The sequence below is a fragment of the Ahaetulla prasina genome, chromosome 2, assembly GCF_028640845.1.
Source record: "Ahaetulla prasina isolate Xishuangbanna chromosome 2, ASM2864084v1, whole genome shotgun sequence".
In the NCBI taxonomy this organism is placed as follows: Eukaryota; Metazoa; Chordata; class Lepidosauria; order Squamata; family Colubridae; genus Ahaetulla; species Ahaetulla prasina.
Genome location: NC_080540.1, coordinates 184,772,142 through 184,793,232, shown reverse-complemented (window position 1 = coordinate 184,793,232; position 21,091 = coordinate 184,772,142). Strand labels below are relative to the sequence as shown.

At 39.4% G+C, this 21,091-nt stretch overlaps 2 protein-coding genes across 3 annotated transcripts in view; both read left to right on the top strand.

Moving 5' to 3' along the window:
• AP1M2 (adaptor related protein complex 1 subunit mu 2) overlaps window positions 1–13,742 on the top strand; it is an 82,432-nt gene extending 68,690 nt beyond the window's left edge. For both annotated transcript variants that reach the window (XM_058173096.1, XM_058173097.1), the window contains 7 exons: window positions 5,638–5,764; window positions 6,284–6,426; window positions 8,008–8,079; window positions 8,593–8,751; window positions 9,192–9,317; window positions 9,704–9,779; window positions 12,696–13,742. In XM_058173096.1, coding sequence (XP_058029079.1) covers window positions 5,638–5,764; window positions 6,284–6,426; window positions 8,008–8,079; window positions 8,593–8,751; window positions 9,192–9,317; window positions 9,704–9,779; window positions 12,696–12,718 — 726 coding nt within the window. In that variant the 3' untranslated portion in view covers window positions 12,719–13,742. The remainder of the gene's footprint in view (window positions 1–5,637; window positions 5,765–6,283; window positions 6,427–8,007; window positions 8,080–8,592; window positions 8,752–9,191; window positions 9,318–9,703; window positions 9,780–12,695) is intronic.
• A 4,245-nt stretch (window positions 13,743–17,987) lies between these two features.
• CDKN2D (cyclin dependent kinase inhibitor 2D) lies at window positions 17,988–20,848 on the top strand. The gene is made up of 3 exons (XM_058173098.1): window positions 17,988–18,301; window positions 18,628–18,788; window positions 19,461–20,848. Exons 2-3 carry the CDS (start codon window positions 18,642–18,644, stop codon window positions 19,818–19,820), a joined length of 507 nt encoding a protein of 168 aa, XP_058029081.1. The 5' UTR covers window positions 17,988–18,301; window positions 18,628–18,641; the 3' UTR covers window positions 19,821–20,848.
• The last annotated feature ends 243 nt before the right edge of the window (window positions 20,849–21,091 follow it).

The following is a 21,091-nucleotide window of genomic DNA, read 5'->3' as shown; positions in this document are numbered from 1 at the left end:
TGATAACAATTTAATTACTTCTTTCAGCTTACTGTTTGTAGGTAGATTTTGGTCCTTTCTTTGCTCTTGTCTCCCTTTGTGCTCTTGTCCTGGCTCCTTCCCTTTCATAATGTTCCGTTTCCATCTTTTCTCTTATGTCTTGTTCGAATATTTTCTCTTCTGATACCTGATCTTCTTGACTTTTATTTTCTATTTCTTCTCTACTATCTTGTTCTTCTTCTCCAATTATATAATGGTCATAGAACTCTTGTGCCTTGTCCAAGGTATCTATTCGGAATTTCTTGTCTTGCCACATAATTAATATACCCTCATCTGAATAGTACTTTGCGAAAGAAATCGGCCTTCATGGCAGATCCAGAGGCGTGACGACCTGATTGTTTGAATGGAGTAGGAAGAAAAAAGAGGTAAAAAAGCCTGAAATACCATTGAGGAGGGACGAAAAAGAGACTGAAATTGGAAAGAGTCTCAGTGACTTTGAGTAAATGTATCACATCAGCTGCTGAGTGAGACTCCAAGAAGGTGGAAAAGTGGTGATTTAGCAGTGGGAGCGGAGACAAGGTGGCGAACGATATCGAAAAAGACTGTGTGGAAGGTGTGAAGGAAAAGCTTTGGAGAGGCATCTTCTGAAGTGTTTTAATGATAGACAACAAGCTTGGACCAGGATTGGGATAAAATATGAGGTTTGGAAAGAGAAAGCTGGCTGGAGAAATAACAGTGAGTGGGCTAAATAGAAGGGAGACATCTTGGATTTAAAGACAGTTACCAAATTTGGCATTAACAGAGATGGCCTATTTATATATGCTATTTATATTTCTATCTAAATATTTATATCCATCCATATATTAACTGATACAAATTTTATATTATTGGAGCTATTGTTACTCTATTGCACTGTTATATTTATGTATATTCAATAGCATATATAGGATTACATGAAGATCTTGATATATTTATAGTTTTATATATGTAATATAGAATTTAAGGAAATTCTAAATATATTTGATAAATAACCATAACAGATTGTGTAGAAATATATGAACTTAGTTACGAACTATTAATTAATTGAGTTAATATGAATTAATTAAATGTTTAGAGACTAATAACTCAATCATAGAACTATAGATATCTTTCAGATACATCTAAGTTTTGATTCTTTATGTCATTTAAAATCCTATAATTTATAAGATTCAAAGTAAATATCTTTATGTTTGTAGAATACCTCTATATTCAAATTATCGCTATTTACTCCTTTAGAATAAATTAGAATAAATAGACTTAGAACTAGAAAGTAGATCAATGATGGAGATAAAAGGAGTGGGAACAAATTAAATAAGTGTAATTACTATATGGTATTGTGGAAACATTTTTTTAAAACATTAAAAACAGGAGTGAAATGCTCCTGGTTCGGACCGGATCATGTGATCTGGTAGCGATGGGGGCGGGTAGTTCGGAGAATCGGTAGCAAAAATCCCTGCTCCCCCCCCCACCGCCCATGGCTCGCTGTTCCTCTTCTCTATCCCTGAAGCTCTTGGTGGTGATATAGCTGCAAACGGCCTTAAATGATTGCCGCAGTACTTCAAAGGGCCACACTACAGCTGATCAGCGCTGTAGGCAGCTAGTAGACTGGTGCCTCTATTTTTAAAGAAGGTAGACCAATGCCTCCCCCAAAAAAAGGCAATTGGTAGACCAGTGCCTCTATTTTTAAAGAAGGTAAACCAGTGTGCTCCCAAGTTTTGTATATTTATTATTTTTATTATTTATTGTTATTGGCCATGCCCATTCAGTCACCTGACCACCAAGCCACATCCACCAATTAAGCCACACCCACAGAACCAGTAGAGAAATTTTTTAGATTTCACCCCTGGTTAAAAATGATGAGTATGACAACAACAGTCATGAAAATAGGGAAAAAACAACTTCCATGACAGCCTCTCAATTGGGACAGCGCTCAGTGGAAAGTATGCTGGGCGGTGAGAAATCAGGCTTCTGATATTCTTTACAACAATTATAAGTACAATTTAAGCTCTCTAAACTTACAGAACATCATGATATTCTTCTTTCTATAATTTATATGTCTAATCTTCAAAGCCACAAGTTCATTTTTTTCTTTGGCTGACTGACAAATCACACTCAACATGTAATCCTCAAGATCTACATGGAAGGAAGGAAGCAGTGGAGTATCCCAAGGTTCTATTTTAGGCCCAATACTCTTTAAAAACTTCATAAATGATTTAAATGAGGGAATAAAAGGGGAACTCATCAAATTTGCAAATGACACTAAGTGGCAGGAATAGCCAACATCCGAGATGATAGGCTCAAGATCCAAATGGACAGAGTTGAACACTGGATCCTGTCCAACAAAATGAAATTCAATGTAGAAAAAAGTAAGGTCTTACACTTAGGCAAGAAAAACAAAACATACAGGTTGTAAGCATTGCCTCTCCTCCTGATTTAAGAAAGTGTAAACTCTTGAAATGAAGTATTTCAAAGGGAACTTTTTATTAAGCAGAAGTGACAGCAATGAATTCAAAGCAGTGCCTGAATACCCTTAGGCAAGACAAGTAGAATTAAAGCAGTAGAGACCCCTCCCTTTAGCCAGATGCAAATTTAGCCAATCCAGAGGTGTGAAGATGTTATTTTGCCAGCTGCTCTGAGAATCATAAATTCCCATGGCTATCTTCCATTGGCTATCAAAGTGAAACATCCCATATGGCCATCCCTCCTATATTTCCCCAAGAGGTGAGAAGATCTCAGGTGCTTTGGCGCCAGGATGCAAGTTACAAAATATTAGTTGTCACAGGCAATATTAATGAATTGAATCCAAAGCCCCCCTTCTCCCAACTGAATGGCAGTATCACTTTTAGGGATCTGACACAGGTACAGATTAGGTGAAACTTGGCTCAATAGCATTAAGAGAGGGATCTTGGAGTCCTAGTGGGCAATCAAATATGAGCTAGCAGTGTGCAGCAGCAGCCAAAAAAACCAATTAACAGAGGGAGAGAATCAAGATCATGTGAAGTACTAGTATAGCGTTATAAAGCTTTATTAAGACAACATCTGGAAAACTGCCAGATTATAAAAAGATGTTGAGACTTTAGAAAGAGAGGGGCAACAAAGATTATTAGAAGCTAAAACATAAAAAGAACAGTTGCAGGAGTTGGGTATGTCTAGTCTAGTGGAAAGAAAGACTGGGAGGACATGATAGCAGTGTTCCAATATTTGAGGGGCTGCCATAAAGGAGAAGGGTCAATCTATTTTCCAAAACACCAGAAAGCAAGACAAGAAACAATGGTGGGAAACTAATCAAGGAGAGAAGAAACCCAGAACTAAGGAGAAATTTATTAACAGTGAGAACAATTACCGTATATACTCGAGTATAAGCCGAGTTTTTCAGCACGTTTTTTGTGCTGAAAAACGTCCCCTCGGCTTATACTCGAGTATATACGGCTTATACTCGAGTTTTTTTTTCTTCTTCTTTTTTTCACATTATACCGGATGGTGCAAACTTGGCGGGCTTTTGCATTAGCGCGGGGAAGCCCTGCCGGTGCAGTGAGAGGGCGGGGCGGGGGAGCCGCCAGCCTTCTCGGCTGAGGGAGGGAGGTTTTCCCTGACCGGTAGCTGCCTCATTTCCCTCCCTCGGCTTATACTCGAGTCCCCAGTTTACCCCAGTTTTTTGGGGTAAAATTGGGGACCTCGGCTTATACTCGGATCGGCTTATATTCGAGTATATACGGTAATCAGACTTGCCTTCAGACATGGGTTCTCCATCACTGGAATGGGATGGGACAACCAGCCACAGCCAACTCACTGCAGCCAACTCACCACAGCCAACTCACCACAGCCAACTCGCTGTGGGACAATTCACCATGGCCAACTTGCCACAAGACAACTAACCACAGGATAATTTAACAATTCAGTTTAATTTTTTAAAATAAATATAAAATTATTTTATTTGATGTCATTCATATTTCATTTTATCATTATTACTCCACCTTTTGAGTCTCCTAACATTACCCACTCTGATTTAATGGTGGTGAAGTTTTTGTTTCCATGTTTTGTTGGGAACTTCAGCATAGTCATGAACTGTAAATGAAAACCTGTAGTCATGAAAACCTTTGAAAGGCTAGTGCTTTCCTACCTGAAAACCATCACGGATCCGCTGTTAGACCCCTTGCAATTTGCATACCGAGCAAATAGATCAACAAATGATGCTGTTAATATGGCTCTGCACTACATCCTACAACATCTTGAGTCTCCAAAGACCTATGCAAGGGTCCTTTTTGTAGACTTTAGTTCAGCATTCAATACCATCATTCCAGACATTCTTCTAACTAAGCTAAACCAGCTACAGGTACCGGAACAGACTTGTAAGTGGATCACAAGCTTCCTAACAAACAGGAAGCAGCAGGTGAAGCTAAGCAAGATCACATCAAATACCTGTACAATTAGCACAGGGGCCCCCCAAGGCTGTGTGCTCTCCCCACTTCTCTTCTCTCTGTATACCAATGACTGCATCTCCAATGATCCATCTGTTAAGCTACTGAAGTTCGCAGATGACACAACAGTGATTGGTCTCATTCGAGACAATGACGAATCCACATATAGACAAGAGGTCGAACGACTAGCCTTGTGGTGCAACCAAAACAATCTGGAACTGAACACACTCAAAACCGTAGAAATGGTGGTAGACTTTAGGAGAAACCCTTCCATACTTCCACCTCTCACAATACTAGACAACACAGTATCAACAGTAGAAACCTTCAAATTTCTAGGTTCTATCATATCGCAAGATCTCAAATGGACAGCTAACATCAAAAACATCATTAAAAAAGGACAACAAAGAATGTTCTTTCTGCGCCAACTCAGTAAGCTCAAACTGCCCAAGGAGCTGCTGATCCAATTCTACAGAGGAATTATTGAGTCTGTCATTTGCACCTCTATAACTGTCTGGTTCGGTTCTGCAACCCAACAAGAAAACACAGACTTCAGAGGATAATTAGAACTGCAGAAAAAATAATTGCTACCAACCTGCCTTCCATTGAGGACCTGTATACTGCACGAATCAAGAAGAGGGCCGTGAAAATATTTGCAGATCCCTCGCATCCTGGACATAAACTGTTTCAACTCCTACCCTCAAAACGACGCTATAGAGCACTGCACATCAGAACAACTAGACACAAGAACAGTTTTTTCCCGAAGGCCATCACTCTGCTAAACAAATAATTCCCTCAACACTGTCAGACTATTTACTGAATCTGCACTACTATTAATCGTTTCATAGTTCCCATCACCAATCTCTTTCCACTTATGACTGTATGACTATAACTTGTTGCTGGCAATCCTTATGATTTATATTGATATATTGACCATCAATTGTGTTGTAAATGTTGTACCTTGATGAACGTATCTTTTCTTTTATGTACACTGAGAGCATATGCACCAAGACAAATTCCTTGTGTGTCCAATCACACTTGGCCAATAAAATTCTATTCTATTCTATTCTATTCTATTCTATTCTATTCTATTCTATTCTATTCTATTCTATAACTATGTTCAAGAGGAGGAGGAGCCATATTTCCTCATGGAGAAGAGTGTGGAGAGTGAATGGAGGACCTCAGACCCTACTTTGTCTTTCAGGTTAATGCCAATGGGAGTGTCCTGCTGAGTGAGATAGTGGGTTCCATTAAATTGAAGGTGTTCCTTTCTGGTATGCCGGAGCTACGTCTGGGCCTCAATGATAGGGTCCTTTTTGAGCTCACAGGACGTAAGTAAATCACAGTGTGTGATTTGGGGAGGAATGGACATGTGCATTTGGGGAGGAATGGACATACTAGGTGAGTCTCAAATTTGAGTCTCATATCAATAATGTCTTTGCACTTTCATATCCATCTATGGAATGTGTCAGATTGGTTATAAAGTTAGGAAAAAGAGCAAGTCTTCAATTTTGCTTTAAACCTTACATTTTGATTTAATTTCAATAGACTATGCTATAATTTTTAATTGGAATTTTGTATTGTTAAGTTTTATTTAGTTTTTAGTTTTCCCCTCCACAAAGCTATTCATAACTTTATATGTTTATTTTGCAGCATAGTCATAGGATTTAATTATCAGAAAGTAGGGCTCATTATTTTCCTTTTCTTTTGTGAATCTTTATTTTTATTGAAGACTTAAAGTCTTGTGAAGCTTCCAACCAAAGACAGGCAATTGTTTCTTAATACATCTAGTGCTAAAAGTGTGCCAGAGATTATATATGTCTTTTAATAACCATACTTCTGACTTTCAGGTGGAAAAAATAAATCTGTAGAACTCGAGGATGTAAAGTTCCACCAGTGTGTGCGACTATCACGTTTTGACAATGATCGTACTATTTCCTTCATTCCACCTGATGGAGATTTTGAGCTTATGTCATATCGCCTGAGTACACAGGTAGATCTTTGAAGTGTTACTGGAAATGGAACAGAGAAAAAAATATCCTGGGACTTTACTCACAACAAGAATGATCTCATGTACCATCTTCCCTCTGCTGAGATAGGTATCCCTCTCTTGCTTGTGGATTCACCAATATAACACCTACACTTTGCTGAAATACAAAAAGAATGGTACAAGAAGAATGGTAGAATACATATGATATTATGTATTTAGAAGGGGTTAAGATATGGAACTTCAAATGAAATTGAAATTGAATAAGATATTAATAGAAATTAAGAAAAAGAAGATGATTAAGAGATTAAGATAATGTCTGTATCTGAAAAAGGTGGTGTAAAAACTGAAGAAATATATTGTTTCTGGAAAAATGGTAAAATGATTAATAGGGAAATAAGAAATGATAAATTGGACCACCATAGAAAATAATTGACATTAAGAGATAAATGTGAAATATCAAGCTATAATAAAAAAAATAGAAACTAAGGATGGAAATGACTATATTTAAATTAAAGAGTTTCAATAGAAAAAAGGAAATAAGAGGAAACAAATTGATGATAATTTATAAATGTGGTGATTTTGAAAAATATATATGATAAATGGAGAAATAAGATAATGAAATGAAATAAGATTAAGATTGGAGGTTAGGGTGGATGGTAATATTGATTATAAAATAAATATTAAGTAGAGATGAAAAATAAATTACAAAAAAAAGATTATGACAGAAATTGAAATATATAAATTATATTTGAGAAGTACTTACATTATAAATTGTAAATTTTGACTCGGTCAATACTCGATTCAGAAAAAAATTACTGTTTATGTTTGTTTTAAAAAAATTAAAAATTTATTTTAAAAAAATGATTTAGAAGCTCTATAAATGATTATTGATGGATAAGCCACAGTGGCGCAGTGGTTAGAGTTCAGTACTGCAGGCTACTTCTGCTGCCTGCTGGCTGCCTGCAATTTGGCAGTTCAAATCTCACCAGGCTCAAGGTTGACTCAGCCTTCCATCCTTCCAAAGTGGGTAAAATGAGGACTCAAATTGTTGGGGGCAATAGGCTGACTCTGTAAACCGCTTAGAGAAGGCTGCAAAGCAATGTGAAGTGATACATAAGTCTAAGTGCTATTGCTGCTATAGTTAGACTATGTCTCATAGAGCAGGGGTCACCAACCTTTCGGACCTCAGGGACCACTAAATTCATAATTTTAAATACCGTGGACCACTAATATGATTTTTTTTAAAAAATAAATAGTATTTAGTGCTATATAAAAAATGCAAATAATTTTTCTGCGGACCACCAAAATTTTCTCGCAGACCACCAGTGGTCCACGGAGCACCAGTTGGTGACTGCTGTCATAGAATATTACCCCTGCTGTTGCTACATTAAATAAGGCTGCTCAACTGTGCAGGTCTAATTAAAACTAATGGATTTCTAATTATAATGAATTCCAAGGAGATGATAAATTTCATCATATTTAATGGAATAATCTTTGGACTATTCTACATCTTCTATTATATTGGAAGCTTTGAAATTCATGCATATTTTTCATTCTGTCTCTCCCTGTCCCCATCCCAACAAGGTGAAACCTCTCATCTGGATCGAATCCGTCATTGAGAAGTTCTCTCACAGCCGAGTGGAGATTATGGTTAAGGTGAATTATTTTGAGCAATATCATCATTCCTCTGCAAAACTTCCAGTGTAAAAAAATAAAAAAGACTAGATCCTAATAAAATGTACACTTATGTTTTATTCCTGTAAATGCTATTGATTGATTCAAATTGGCAAGCATAAAGAGAGATCCAACCTAAAAGTAAGAATAGCTTGCCTCCCAAATTGTGGGTGCTCCATCACTGCAGGTTTTCAGAAATAGACTGGACAACCATTTGACTGGGATGGTGTAAGGCTCCTGCCTTGAGCAGGGGGTTGAACTAGAAGACTTCTGAGACCCCATCCAGCTCTATGATTCTACACTCTGCAGTATGCTCTATTTTCTAAAGGCATGGAATTTACAGAAAAGGGCATGACTGTTTTCATTGGATAAAAAAAATGAGTCCAAACCATCTTGAGTTTTGGATCTTTCTCTTGTGTCAGACACTTAATTCTTCAGGGAAATATGTCTTTTTCCATATGTTATTTTTTATTCTGCTTTTTTTTTCTCTAAAAGGCAAAGGGTCAGTTCAAAAAACAATCAGTGGCCAATGGTGTGGAGATAAGTGTGCCTGTCCCAAGTGATGCTGACTCACCCAAATTCAAAACCAACATCGGCAATGCAAAATATCTGCCTGAAAAGAATACTGTTATCTGGAATATAAAGTCCTTCCCAGTAAGAAAAATTCCTTTTGTTTTTCTCTGACCAGTGTCCTGCATCTTTCATATCAGTAGTATATTCCAGTCATTTAGGCTTTTACCAGGAACATTCAGTAAGTTATATGGTTCTTTTGCTGAATTTGGACTGGGGCACTATTTTATTGGAGAGCTTTTAATTGTATCCTGTAGTCTCTGACAAATATTGTAAGAAAATATTGTAAGAAAAATATTGTAACTCCTAGGGTGTTATAATAGATAATATATAGATAATATAGATAATATAATAGATAATAGATAATGAATTCCTTCCAACTAGATTATAATGGAGCTTCAACTATGAAAAAGTTGGCAATAATGGAGGTGAGGGTTTGTCTTCTAGTTGTTTGAGCAGACTGTGGAAACAATTGGCCAGGAAATCTGGATTCAGATAACCAGGAAAGACTCTTGTATTTGCAGGGTGGTAAAGAATATTTGATGCGAGCCCATTTTGGGCTGCCCAGTGTTGAGAACGAGGAGCTGGAAGGTCGGCCACCCATCTCAGTCCGATTTGAAATCCCCTACTTCACAGTCTCTGGGATTCAGGTAAGCCAGATTTGATGAAGTGGGAATGGGGACATTTTTTACCTTAGGACTATATAAAATCAGGTGATATTGAGGAAGAGAAAAGAAAGCTAGGATGACTGAAGGTTGCGAGCTGTATAGCCTGCGGATGGTTGCAGTTAAGAACAGGTCACTATTACTAGTTGCTGCAAATTTTTTCACAATTATTCAAATTACTATATATGCTAAATACTTGGGATCGTTATCATTCTAAGCTGGAGAGGGAAAGATGCTTTGACCACATTATAGTGTGAAGTTAAAATTCAGTGGAAGCCTTGAGGTGCCATCAAATCTGAATGAATTAAAGATAGTTAATGTGCATTCTTTTTCTCTTTTCTCTCTCTTGTCTATTATCTCACTCTTACCAGGTACGGTACATGAAGATCATTGAAAAGAGTGGGTACCAGGCTCTGCCATGGGTCCGCTATATCACCCAGAGTGGAGGTAAACTTTAAAGCCCATGAGTAACCTGGATTTATTTATAGATATTGACCACATTCACCCAGCATACTAAATTTAATATTGAGCACAGTTATAGCATTAACTTTCAAATATGCTCCAGAAACCAAGAAAACCACCATTTGCGTGACTTATTAATCGTCTTTCTGGTAGCTATCTGAATAATCTTTGCCAACCAACACTTGTTGGTTTGGTTTTGTGCAAAAATCAATATTTTAAAAATGTCCAGTCACATATGTGGGTTGTTGTTAGTTGCGAAGTCGTGTCCGACCCATTGCGACCCCATGGACAACATTCCTCCAGGCCTTCCTGTCCTCTACCATCCTCTGGAGCCCATTTAAACTCATGCCTACTGCTTCAGTGACTCCATCCAGCCACCTCGTTCTCTGTTGTCCCCTTCTTCTTTTGCCCTCAATCTTTCCCAGCATTAGGCTCTTCTCCAGTGAGTCCTTCTTTCTCATTAGGTGGCCAAAGTTTCATCTTCAGGATCTGGCCTTCTAAAGAGCAGTCAGGGTTGATCTCCTCTAGAACTGACTTGTTTGTTCGCCTTGCAGTCCAAGGGACTCGCAGGAGTCTTCTCCAGCACCAGAGTTCAAAGGCCTCAATTCTTTGGCGCTCAGCCTTTCTTATGGTCCAATCTTCACAGCCATACATTGCAACTGGAAAACCATAGCTTTGACTATACGCACTTTGGTTGGCAGGGTGATGTCTCTGCTTTTTAGTACGCTGTCTAGATTTGCCATAGCTTTCCTCCCCAGGAGCAAGTGTCTTTTAATTTCTTGGCTGCAGTCCCCATCTGTGGTAATCTTGGAGCCCAGAAAAATAAAATCTGTCACTACCTCCATTTCTTCACCATCTATCTGCTAGGAATTGAAAGGGATGGATGCCATGATTTTAGTTTTCTTAATGTTGAGTTTCAAGCCAACTTTTGCACTCTCCTCCTTCACCCGCATTAAGAGACTCTTTAGTTCCTCTTCGCTTTCTGCCATTAGAGTGGTATCGTCTGCATATCTGAGGTTGTTGATATTTCTTCCGGCAATCTTAATTCCAATTTTTGGTTCATCTAGCCCCGCCTTTCTCATGATGTGTTCTGCATATAATTTAAATAGGCAGGGTGATAGTATACAGCCTTGACGGACTCCTTTCCCAATTTTGAACCAATCAGTGGTTCTGTGTCCAGTTCTCACTGTGGCTTCTTGACCTGCATATAAGTTTCTCAAAAGACAAATAAAATGGTTTTGTATTCCCATCTCTTTAAGAACTTGCCACAATTTGTTGTGATCCACAAAATCAAAGGCTTTAGCATAGTCAATGAAGCAGAAGTAGATGTTTTTCTGGAACTCCCTAGCTTTCTCCATGATCCAGCGTATGTTGGCAATTTGATCTCTAGTTCCTCTGCCTCTACGAAATCCTGCCTGTACTTCTGGTAGTTCTTGATCCACATATTGCTGGAGCCTAGCTTGTAGGATTTTAAGCATAACCTTACTAGCATGTGAAATGAGTGCAATGGTGCGATAGTTTGAACATTCTTTGGCATTGCCTTTCTTTGGAATTGGAATGTAAACTGACCTTTTCCAATCCTGTGGCCATTGTTGAGTTTTCCAAATTTGCTGGCAAATTGGGTGTAGCACTTTACTGCGCCGTCTTTTAAGATTTTGAATAGCTCAGCTGGAATACTATCTCCTCCACTAGCTTTGTTGTTGCTCAGATTTCCTAAGGCCCATTTGACTTCACATTCTAGGATGTCTGGCTCAAGGTTAGTGACCACCCCATCGTGGTTATCAGGGATGTTAAGCTCATTCTTGTATAGTTCTTCTGTGTAATTTTGCCACCTCTTCTTAATCTCTCCTGCCTCTGTTAGGTCCCTGCCATTTTGGTCCTTTATCATGCCCATCTTTGCATGAAATGTTCCCTTCATATCTCCAATTTTACATATGTGGGAGTTACGGTTAATCTGCATGCCATGAAAGAGAACTAATATTTTCCCTGGCCCTTTTGTTTATTAAATAATCCTCTGTACTCATAGGAGTTGAAATACAAAGCCAGAACAGATGAAGTGTTGTGCTTTATAGAAATTCCTACACTCAGTATCATTTTCCTGGAGGATGAATGACAAATTTTAATTACCAAGTAGCCATTTATTTAGATTCAGATATATGATCAGTTCAATTATGTTAAATTATTTCCTCCCACCACATTCTTTTGTTTTTCTAGAATATGGATGATTATTCTTAAGAGCTCTGGATTGGAATTTTAAATGTATGGAATCCTTTTATGATAGACTCTTGAAATGAGAAAATATGAAGCCAGCAAAAATTGTTGCATCTATGCTATCCCGCTTTGTAGGCCAAATTTGCAGTGTATAAGAACATCACAACATGTGATGTATTGTAACTAAAATGCGGGTGAGTGTGGAGTTGACGCATCCAGCTCATGGCCCATGAGTTTGACACCCCTGCCTTAGAGTAAAAATTTCTGAAAAAGTTGCCCTGTCTTGTTATAAGAACATGCTATTTACAGCCTAATTTTGTCCAAATGTTTTTTCATTTGGACAAAAAAGGTTTTACATAACTCCATAGTGCAATAATAGTTTCACATCTAATGTAATGTCCATCAAGTTGATCATGCTAGCCTTGATCTAGAGGAAAATTTCCAGATGTTGACTTTTAGTAAAATTGTGTATTTTCCTGGGGTAATTGTGAGGTTGCCAGATATGTAGACAATAATAGTCCTACTCCACATGAAAACTTTGGTACTTAGTAAGTTTCAATATGTGAAAAATTTCATTTCTCAGCAAACGTTGCAAGTTCACCTCTGAAAGAGATAGAACTATATGCAGTCAAGGAGATTCCTTGCTACATGAGAGCTTAAGTTTAACTTATTTGATACTTTTTTTTCCAGATTATCAACTTCGGGCACATTAATCGTATAATTGGACAGATTCTGATACTCTCAAGAATGAAGAAGTCTGAATGACTTTTAATCCAGGCTCTATCTGGATCTGATCTTGTATATTTGTATATTTCCTGGCAAAGTGCTGCTCTGGTCCTTATTTCATCCAACCACAGCTTGGGTTGATAGTTGTTGGAGAATTACATCTAAGGTTGGTCTGGGAGAGAATCATAGCCTATTCTTATTCTTCTTGTTGCCTACAATGGCATGTATACTGCTTCTTGGCTTGAATGGAAGCAACTTGTTTATATATTGTGCCTTGCAAGGCTTTTTGGTGAAAAATCTTTGATAAGTAAAAGAGCCGCTGTGGCGCAGTGGTTAGAATGCAGTACTGCAAGATACTTCTGCTGACTGCTGGCTGACTGCAATTTGCCAAATTGAATCTCACCAGACTCAAGATTGACTCAGCCTTCCATCCTTCCAAAGTGGGTAAAATGAGGACTCAGATTGTTGGGGGCAATATGCTGACTCTGTAATCCACTTAGAGAGGGTTGTAAAAGCACTGTGAAGTGGTATATAAGTCTAAGTGCTAGTGTTATTGCTTCATTCAGAATTTCTCTTTTAGAGAATTCCTGAGACAAAAGAGCAGATGTGGTAGTACCACTGGTGGGTGGGTGGGTCTCTTTATTTGGAAAACTTTATCCAGGGGATTTGATGTTGCATCTTACTAGTGCCTGAATAGAATTCAGTTCATCCTGAAATGTAACCAAGTTTCTTCAGAGGGAGAGTTGTGTGCAGGAGAAATGCAGTGACAGAAAGAAGAATCTACAATGTTATGGAATCAAGAACTGCAGATCTGGGTTTAAATATCAACTTGTTCATGAATTTTCTGAGAAATTGTGGGAAATGCTTAATCTCTTTTCTTTTTTTGTAAAATGAGAATAGTAGCTGCCTATCTTTTGTTATAAAGATGATGAAATGACTTAATAATTTTCTTGTTTTTAAAGTATGACAATCTTTAAATGGACAGAAATAAATTTTTTTCAGTGAAATTAATATTATATTGTGGCATGATATTCATCCTTATTTCCTTTTTGTTCCCAAAAGATCAGTCTTGCATTTTACTTTTACTCCAGTGTTTGAACCCTTAAATTGAAGTTAGAGTTACAGATATGAAATATTTGGGACATCTAACAGTGCTCTCAGGAGTCCTACTGGATAGGAGTGCCATCTAAATATTAGCAAACTAGTCAACAAACAATTATTTGTCTGACCGTATCAAAGCAAAATGTGTCAGCTCTGGAAGTTGCTTCCTGGGAATTTTTTTGTTTATCCTATTCTCCTTCAAAGGATGATAAACAAAAACTAGGAAAATTTTAGGCAGTTCTGTATGCAAGCAAAAAGAAATAGAAATGTTTTGTGTACCATATGTTGGCATTTGTCAATTATTTTCATTTCTCTTCCCCCAACAGCCTTCTAACTTCTTCCCTCCTTGATCTGGATTTTGTAATTTCAAACGCAATATTTGGAACTGCAGGATAAACAGATAATGATATTATTATGGTCCTCATCCTTTTATTATTTCCTTTGTCATTTGACTATCCATTATCCTACAAATGAATGTGTATCTATGCAGATGTATATAGTATGTAATTTCTCTTTTACAGAATGATAGCATTAGAAGGGACTTAAGAATCCAATCTTCAGCTCAGTACAAGATTCATTAAACCATCCCTGAGAGATGATTTTGAAAACCTCTAGTGAAAGGGAAGAAATTACTCCTGGCAGTAATTTATTCTACCAATTGGCAGTTCTTATTGTTAAGTTCTTCCAAATATCTGATCGGTATCTACACCCTTACATTAGTTCTAATCCTATCCTTTGGAGCAAGTGAGAATTTAAACCCTCTACAGTGTGACAGCCTTCAGATATTTGAAAACTTGCTCCCTTTCAACCTTCTTCTGTTATTCATAGGATTTGCTTTCCAGTCTTTTCTTCATCATGGTAGCCCTTCTTTTAACTTGCTCTAGTTTATTAATATATTACAAGTTACAAGCTTAACATTTGTTTAATGTTAAAATAAAGCTTACAGTAAAAGATTTTCCAAAAAAAGGATTTGTTACTCTGTAATTTAAGATATAACTGCAGTTGTTTTATAAAGCAAATGAGCAAAACAGAATAGCTGCTTTGTGGATATACCTTTTTATTAACCTATTGAGATACTAATTACAGGCTAATAATTACTACCCTGACTGGATAGATTTGTTTTGAGCATTAACATTAAATGGAGGTCCCAATTCTTTTATTCCAATACCAGATAATTCCAGGTATTTTTAATTTAAGTATGTTGTTGCTGTTGTTATTCCTGAACAAGTACTGTAGAATATCTTCATCAATCAATTAGTAAAATTGGACATACCTTATGTATACTGTCCAGATATCAATCTATTCTTCAGTTTGAAATTATATTGACTTGGTTCTTTCTCCATGCCTTAAATTAGTGGATCCATCTGATCCTTTATCTCTCATTTATGCTGGAAAAGGAATCACCAGTTACTTCCTTTCCATGGATCAGCCTGACGTTTCCACTGATAGATCTTTTGTACAAAACCCTTCTCTTGATTTTTTGTATCTGACACCTTTCCTAAAATGTGCCCTCTGATGTACCAGTAGGAGTATGGGAACCATAACTTTTTCTTGCTTCCTATTGTTGGAAGGAAAATCCATCTGGTTCAGTTCCAAGGTGAAAGATCCTGGAAATAAAATGGAGGCTGCAGGCTGATTGGAAAGAAGGTCCATTTATTGAAAAACAGAGCCACCAGGGTTTGTGGTTCTGAGTCAGCTGAACAATTAGCTAGATGAGTGCCAGGATTTTATACAGGTCCTGAAATGCTACTTGGGTGTATGTGTGTGCAATGGAGGGGCTTGTGTTCTGAAAGGGTGTTGGGCAATTCCTTTTGTGGCTAATGGCTTTCATCCTGTGCTGGATCTTGGGTGAGGAGCTGCTGTACTAATCCTACCATTCTGCTTTTATTAGCTGTCAAACTTTGCTGCAAAGAGTTTCAAAATATCCTGTCTTGAATGGATTTATGCCTGCAGTGTTTGCTTTGCTTATGAATAGAGCCATCTAGATCAGAGGTGTCAAATTCAAGGATCTGGCTCATGGGGTACTTAGATCTGGCCCACGAGGCCACCCTGGAAACAGCAAAGGACCGATCCGTGGTGCCTCTCTCAACAAAAACAGAGCTGGGGAGGGCCAAGCTTCATTTTCATTGGCAAAGGGTTGCAGGAGGCCGTCACAGCCGAAAATGGGGCTCAGGAGCCCATTTTCGCTGGCAGAGTGCTCAGGCCACCACAGGTGCCCCTGACACGAATGATGTTGAGCTGGTCATGCCCATCCTGGTCCCCTGAGGTCAAACACAACCCTGATGTGGCCTTCAATGAAATCAAGTTTGAAACCCCTGATCTATATAGTTGGGTTCCTCTTTCAGTAAGCTCTTTATCTCCTTAAGTGCTGGCATCTGCTGTGGGCTATTAAGAAAGACTGGGGGCTGCTTTCTGTCTCTAAAACATGTTTCTCCATTTCTCCTTTAGGGAAATATAATATTCTACCTTTTTTAATATTTCCCAATATTTCATTTTTCGGGGGGGGGGGTTGCGCACAACATTGGGTTAAAAGAGGAAATTTGTAGTTTTGCTAATTTCTCTTTTAAAGAAGCATCCACTGTTCTAATGACCCAACAGTGAACTTGAAATATTTTTTAAAAATGAAAATCTAGCCTTTACCAGTTCACTGGTGAATTTATAAAAATTTAAACAAAAGTAGATTTCAGCAGTCTGCCATGTGAAGATCTCTTTAAAAGTGGCAAGGACAAAATGATGCAGAGGGTAGGGACCAGCAATAGGACAGGAAGGTATTAGTGTTTGCAGCAATCCAACCAGCAAACAAATAAAAAATTCAGCAGCATTCATTTATATAAGAAATTTCTTTATATACAATACCATACAGCACAAGCCACAAGCCAGGAAGGTATTAGAGTTTGCAGCAATCCAACCAGCAAACAAATAAAAAATTCAGCAGCATTCATTTATATAAGAAATTTCTTTATATACAATACCATACAGCACAAGCCAGAAGCAGAACTCAGAATCCAGAAGTACAGAATCAATAATCACAGAAGCTGTAGAATCACAGAAGCAATCATATACATACAAATCAGTGAACCTAAGCAGTGCCCAAACAGTCCCCATTGGCTGACCTGTTAGCATGTCTATTCCAGTTCATGAACTGACAGAAGGGACATTCTGATCTCAGTTCACATTCACCAATTAGAGCAGAGATGTTTGCCTATGATGAAATGAAGAGCTTTGCCAGAAGTGACAGTATTGCCTGGGCTGGTGGAAATCAGATAAACAATTTTACTACAGCTCAAGAAAAAACAGGCAAAGGCTGCCTCTACAGTGAGGGGTGGGGGAGGTGAAGGACACATGAAAAATCAGGGATATGTGAAAATTCTGAGGTATTAGAGAGTTGTGGCAAACTCATCAAAACTGAGTATAATAACTGAAGATTGAAAGCAGAGCTATAATAAATAGCTCTTCCAAATCCTTTCTATGGAAGGACAGATAAACCACTATGTGATGGATAGAAAACCTGACTTGGCTTTCTTTAAAAAAAAAAAAACTAAGTCCAGCGCCTGCAGTTGAGAAGCCACCTGTGAAGCTAATCCTGACTAGATAAAATGCATGTAGTTTTGTTTGCTCAAAAGCAATTATTCCTGTTGTGTACAAGAGTCAGCAAGGTGGATTTTACAAGAAAAAGTTGGATAGTCGAAAACACTGATTTCCAAACTCAACAGGGAAGGAATTGGCTGCTCGCTTACACGGGTAGGGCGAGAATAATTTTGGACAGCCGCCTCGCGTTCCTCCCGCCCCCTCCCAGGTCGCGACCTCTGGCTTGCCTTGCCTGCCTGGGACCTAAAGGGGAGAGCCGGAGATAGCTTCTTCCCGCCCGAAATACTGTTTGAATCAGAGACCCGCCTACCAGTCCGCCACTAGTGAACCAATCCAAAGACGAGGCTCTCCAGCCCATTACCCGGAGCTGGCTCATGATTGGTCGGATCAGGCGAGGGCGGTGAAATGGAGAATCGGACAGCTTACAATGTATCCAAATTAATAGCGCGGAATGAAATTAAAAAAGCCACAAGCAGCGTCTGTCATGAGAGGGCGGGGTCAAGGGAGCGGAGGTTGCCCTGGCGAGGCTGAGAGCTCAAATAGTGGGGCGGGCTTGGCACGATCTGTGCCGGCTCTTAGCTTGGACGGGCAGGCGAAGGAGCGGGCGACGCTGCCTGCCACGGCAGTCCTCGCCGGCTTTCCTTCACAGTACAGGCGGAGGGAGCCGAGCCCCCAGAAACACCTCCCTGGGTCGGCATTCTAGCAGTTTCTGCATCGATCTGTCTCGTCAAGACCCGGCGGCTGCCTTGAATCGGGCCAACTCCTCCTTAGGGGCAGCAGCGAGGCCAGTCCTGTAGCCGGGTAGGCAACGCGGAGCAAAGCGCTGATTTCTGCTCTGCTTGACACGTACTTGGAGAAGAGCCTACTTCCCGGGAGTGGAGGTAAGCGCCGAAGAGCAAGCAGGATTCCCGCCCGAGGGAAGGCCGCTGCCGCCGGGGAGATGGGAAAAATTTAACTACTCCCTGCCGGCCTGTTGTTAAACATCAAGGATGAAATGCGATGCGCAGCATCTACGCCTGTACAGAACGCTTTTCCTGCATCTTGGAAGTAGTGGCCGCTTCCAAGCAGGACGGTGTGGAGTAGATCTTTTGCGGGAGCTTCGGTGCCAACACCTCTCATTGCAAAAGAAAACTGCTTGTGGTAGCACAACAATTCTGTTCCGCTGGTCGTCAGTTCATTCATTTTCGCCTATCCTTTTTCTCTGTAGGTGCCTGTGCGGGCATGCAGCCGGGAAATGCCGAGATCCGGGCTGGAGACCGGCTAACCGGAGCTGCTGCCCGGGGGAATATAACTGAAGTCCGACATATCCTGCATCTGGAACTGGTGCATCCCGACTCCCATAATCGCTTTGGCAAGACAGCACTGCAAGTAAGTGAGGCACCTAGAGAGAGAACAGTGTCGACTCGAGACACCAGAGGCTTAGGTGAAGGAGCTCCGATTCTGTAGTTTCCCCCTGTCTCAGTTCACTCCCATTGGTCTGGCACTTCTAAGAAAAGTGGCTGTTGCCAGATGGGCCCCCCTGTTTCAAGGACATCTCCCTCAACCAAAAATTGATTCTAGATTGCAGCCCAATAATTGATTAAGGCTGCAGGATCCTCACTACATTTTTATAGTCAGTCCTATCTTTTCTACCTTTGCATGAAATCTCACCCAGCATTTAAACAATTGTTGTGTTTTAAATAAATAGCACACAGACATAGGCCAAACAGGCTAGCCAATTCCTGTTGGGTTCAAGCCAAATAGGGTCATTTAAAGGGCATGATGTAGCTTGTTTACAGCTATTTTGGAGAAAAGAGGTATACCCTATCTTGTATAATTACAGGAAGATCTGCCTAGGCTCTTCAACCAACCAACTCCACTGTTCTACAGTTATTTGTTTATGTCTCAGTATGTTGTACAAACACAGCTTTCAATAGAAGGTAGCCTTCCCTATTACTTCCCATAATCAGGAAATGGGATTAAGGCTTGCCTGCTCACCTACTGACAGGAGGTGAGCCTGTAAATATCCCACTTCATCCTCTTTCATCCATCTTTCCACAGGTAATGATGTTTGGCAATATCTTTGTGGCTGAAGAACTGCTAAAGCAAGGTGCCAACCCTAACATCCAAGATGGGTCTGGCACAACACCTGCCCACGATGCTGCCCGCACTGGCTTTCTTGACACCTTGAAAATCTTGGTGGAGCATGGTGCAGATGTCAATGTCCCAGATGCTTCTGGCTCACTGCCCATCCATGTTGCTATTCGAGAAGGTCACACAGATGTGGTTTGCTTCCTGGCACCTCAATCCCAACTGCAGCAGAAGGATGCCAAGGGGCGAACGCCATTGGAGCTAGCAGAGCATCTTGGGCTTTCACACATCCAGTGCATCCTTGAGCAGCACCTCTCTGTCCCAGCTTAATTTCAGAAAAAGCCCTCTGGTCTGGACCAAGCTAACTTTCCCCTGCCTGCTAGGCCTCTATTCCCCAAGACTGTCCTTTTTTCCTCAGAGCTCTGGAACAAAGATAGTTCTGCCCTACCTCAAAATATGTGTTGAATTATTTGTTTCTATTTATACATATTATATGAGTTCTCCTCTGTACTTCTGATTTATAGCTTTTTCCAAATGTGCCAGTCCCTTGGGAATCACATTGCACTGCAGCAGTTCTGCTTGACCTTCTCTAGTTACTATCCTCTTGCATTTCTTCCCTTGAAATGGTCCCCAAAATTAGAAGAAGCATTTTGGATACCATTCAGGTTCAACAGATTAGGGTCTTTTTGAGATAAAGCCTGCATTTGCTACTACACTGGGACCTCCTTCCATTATCACCTACCCCAGAATTTCAGCAGTCTTGTGATGCTTGGTGTTTTCCTTTCAGGGATATAATTCTGCCTCCTTCTATTCAATGTATATGTAAGGATCTAGCAATTCTCTGATGCATTGCAGTAGGTTCCTAACAAGAATTATAGTGATTATCATACTAACGTACCAACAGTAAATATATTAAATGGTAGTTGGCAGAAAACTAGCTTTGAATGGAAAACATGACTAGGATTTTTTTCTTCTTGGTGGACAAAATATTCATTCCCATTTCTCTGCCAAATATGGGTTCCAGAACTCCACAGGGTCTAATTGTATAGGAGACTAACTCTTTATTTTTTAAAAAAGTTTTCATCCGTTTTGTGATCTTCTTAGTTTCTATTTCAGGAGATCTTATGATTCCTGAGCCATTAGTAGCTGTTTCCCTCTTGGCATTTTGGTGGTTGGCCCTGCCTTTTACGCACTTCTAAAGTGTGTTGAATCTTTTATCTTTGGCTAAAGTTTAAGGCTTGTTTTGAAAGCTTGTTCCCTGTAATGAATTTGTGGATCCAATCAATGTATATAGTAGGTTTTAAAGGAGACAAAATGTATTCTATTTATTGTGATTTGCAAGGGTGCATTTTATGGAATGACTAATTTAATTATTAAAAACATTAAATCTATTTGTGATTTACTGACATTTGATCTTGGGAAATACTCTTAACGTGAAAATTTTCTTTTTGTTTTCAAGGGGCTCATTCCTGACCATTATAGGTATCTTTCTGAGAACCCCTTAATAAAAGTTGAATCCCAAAAGTCTGTAGGGGAAAAAGTGTGAATCCCTGCTCTTGCCCAACGCTCTGTACTGTAAATAGAAGGGGGTTGCTTCATAT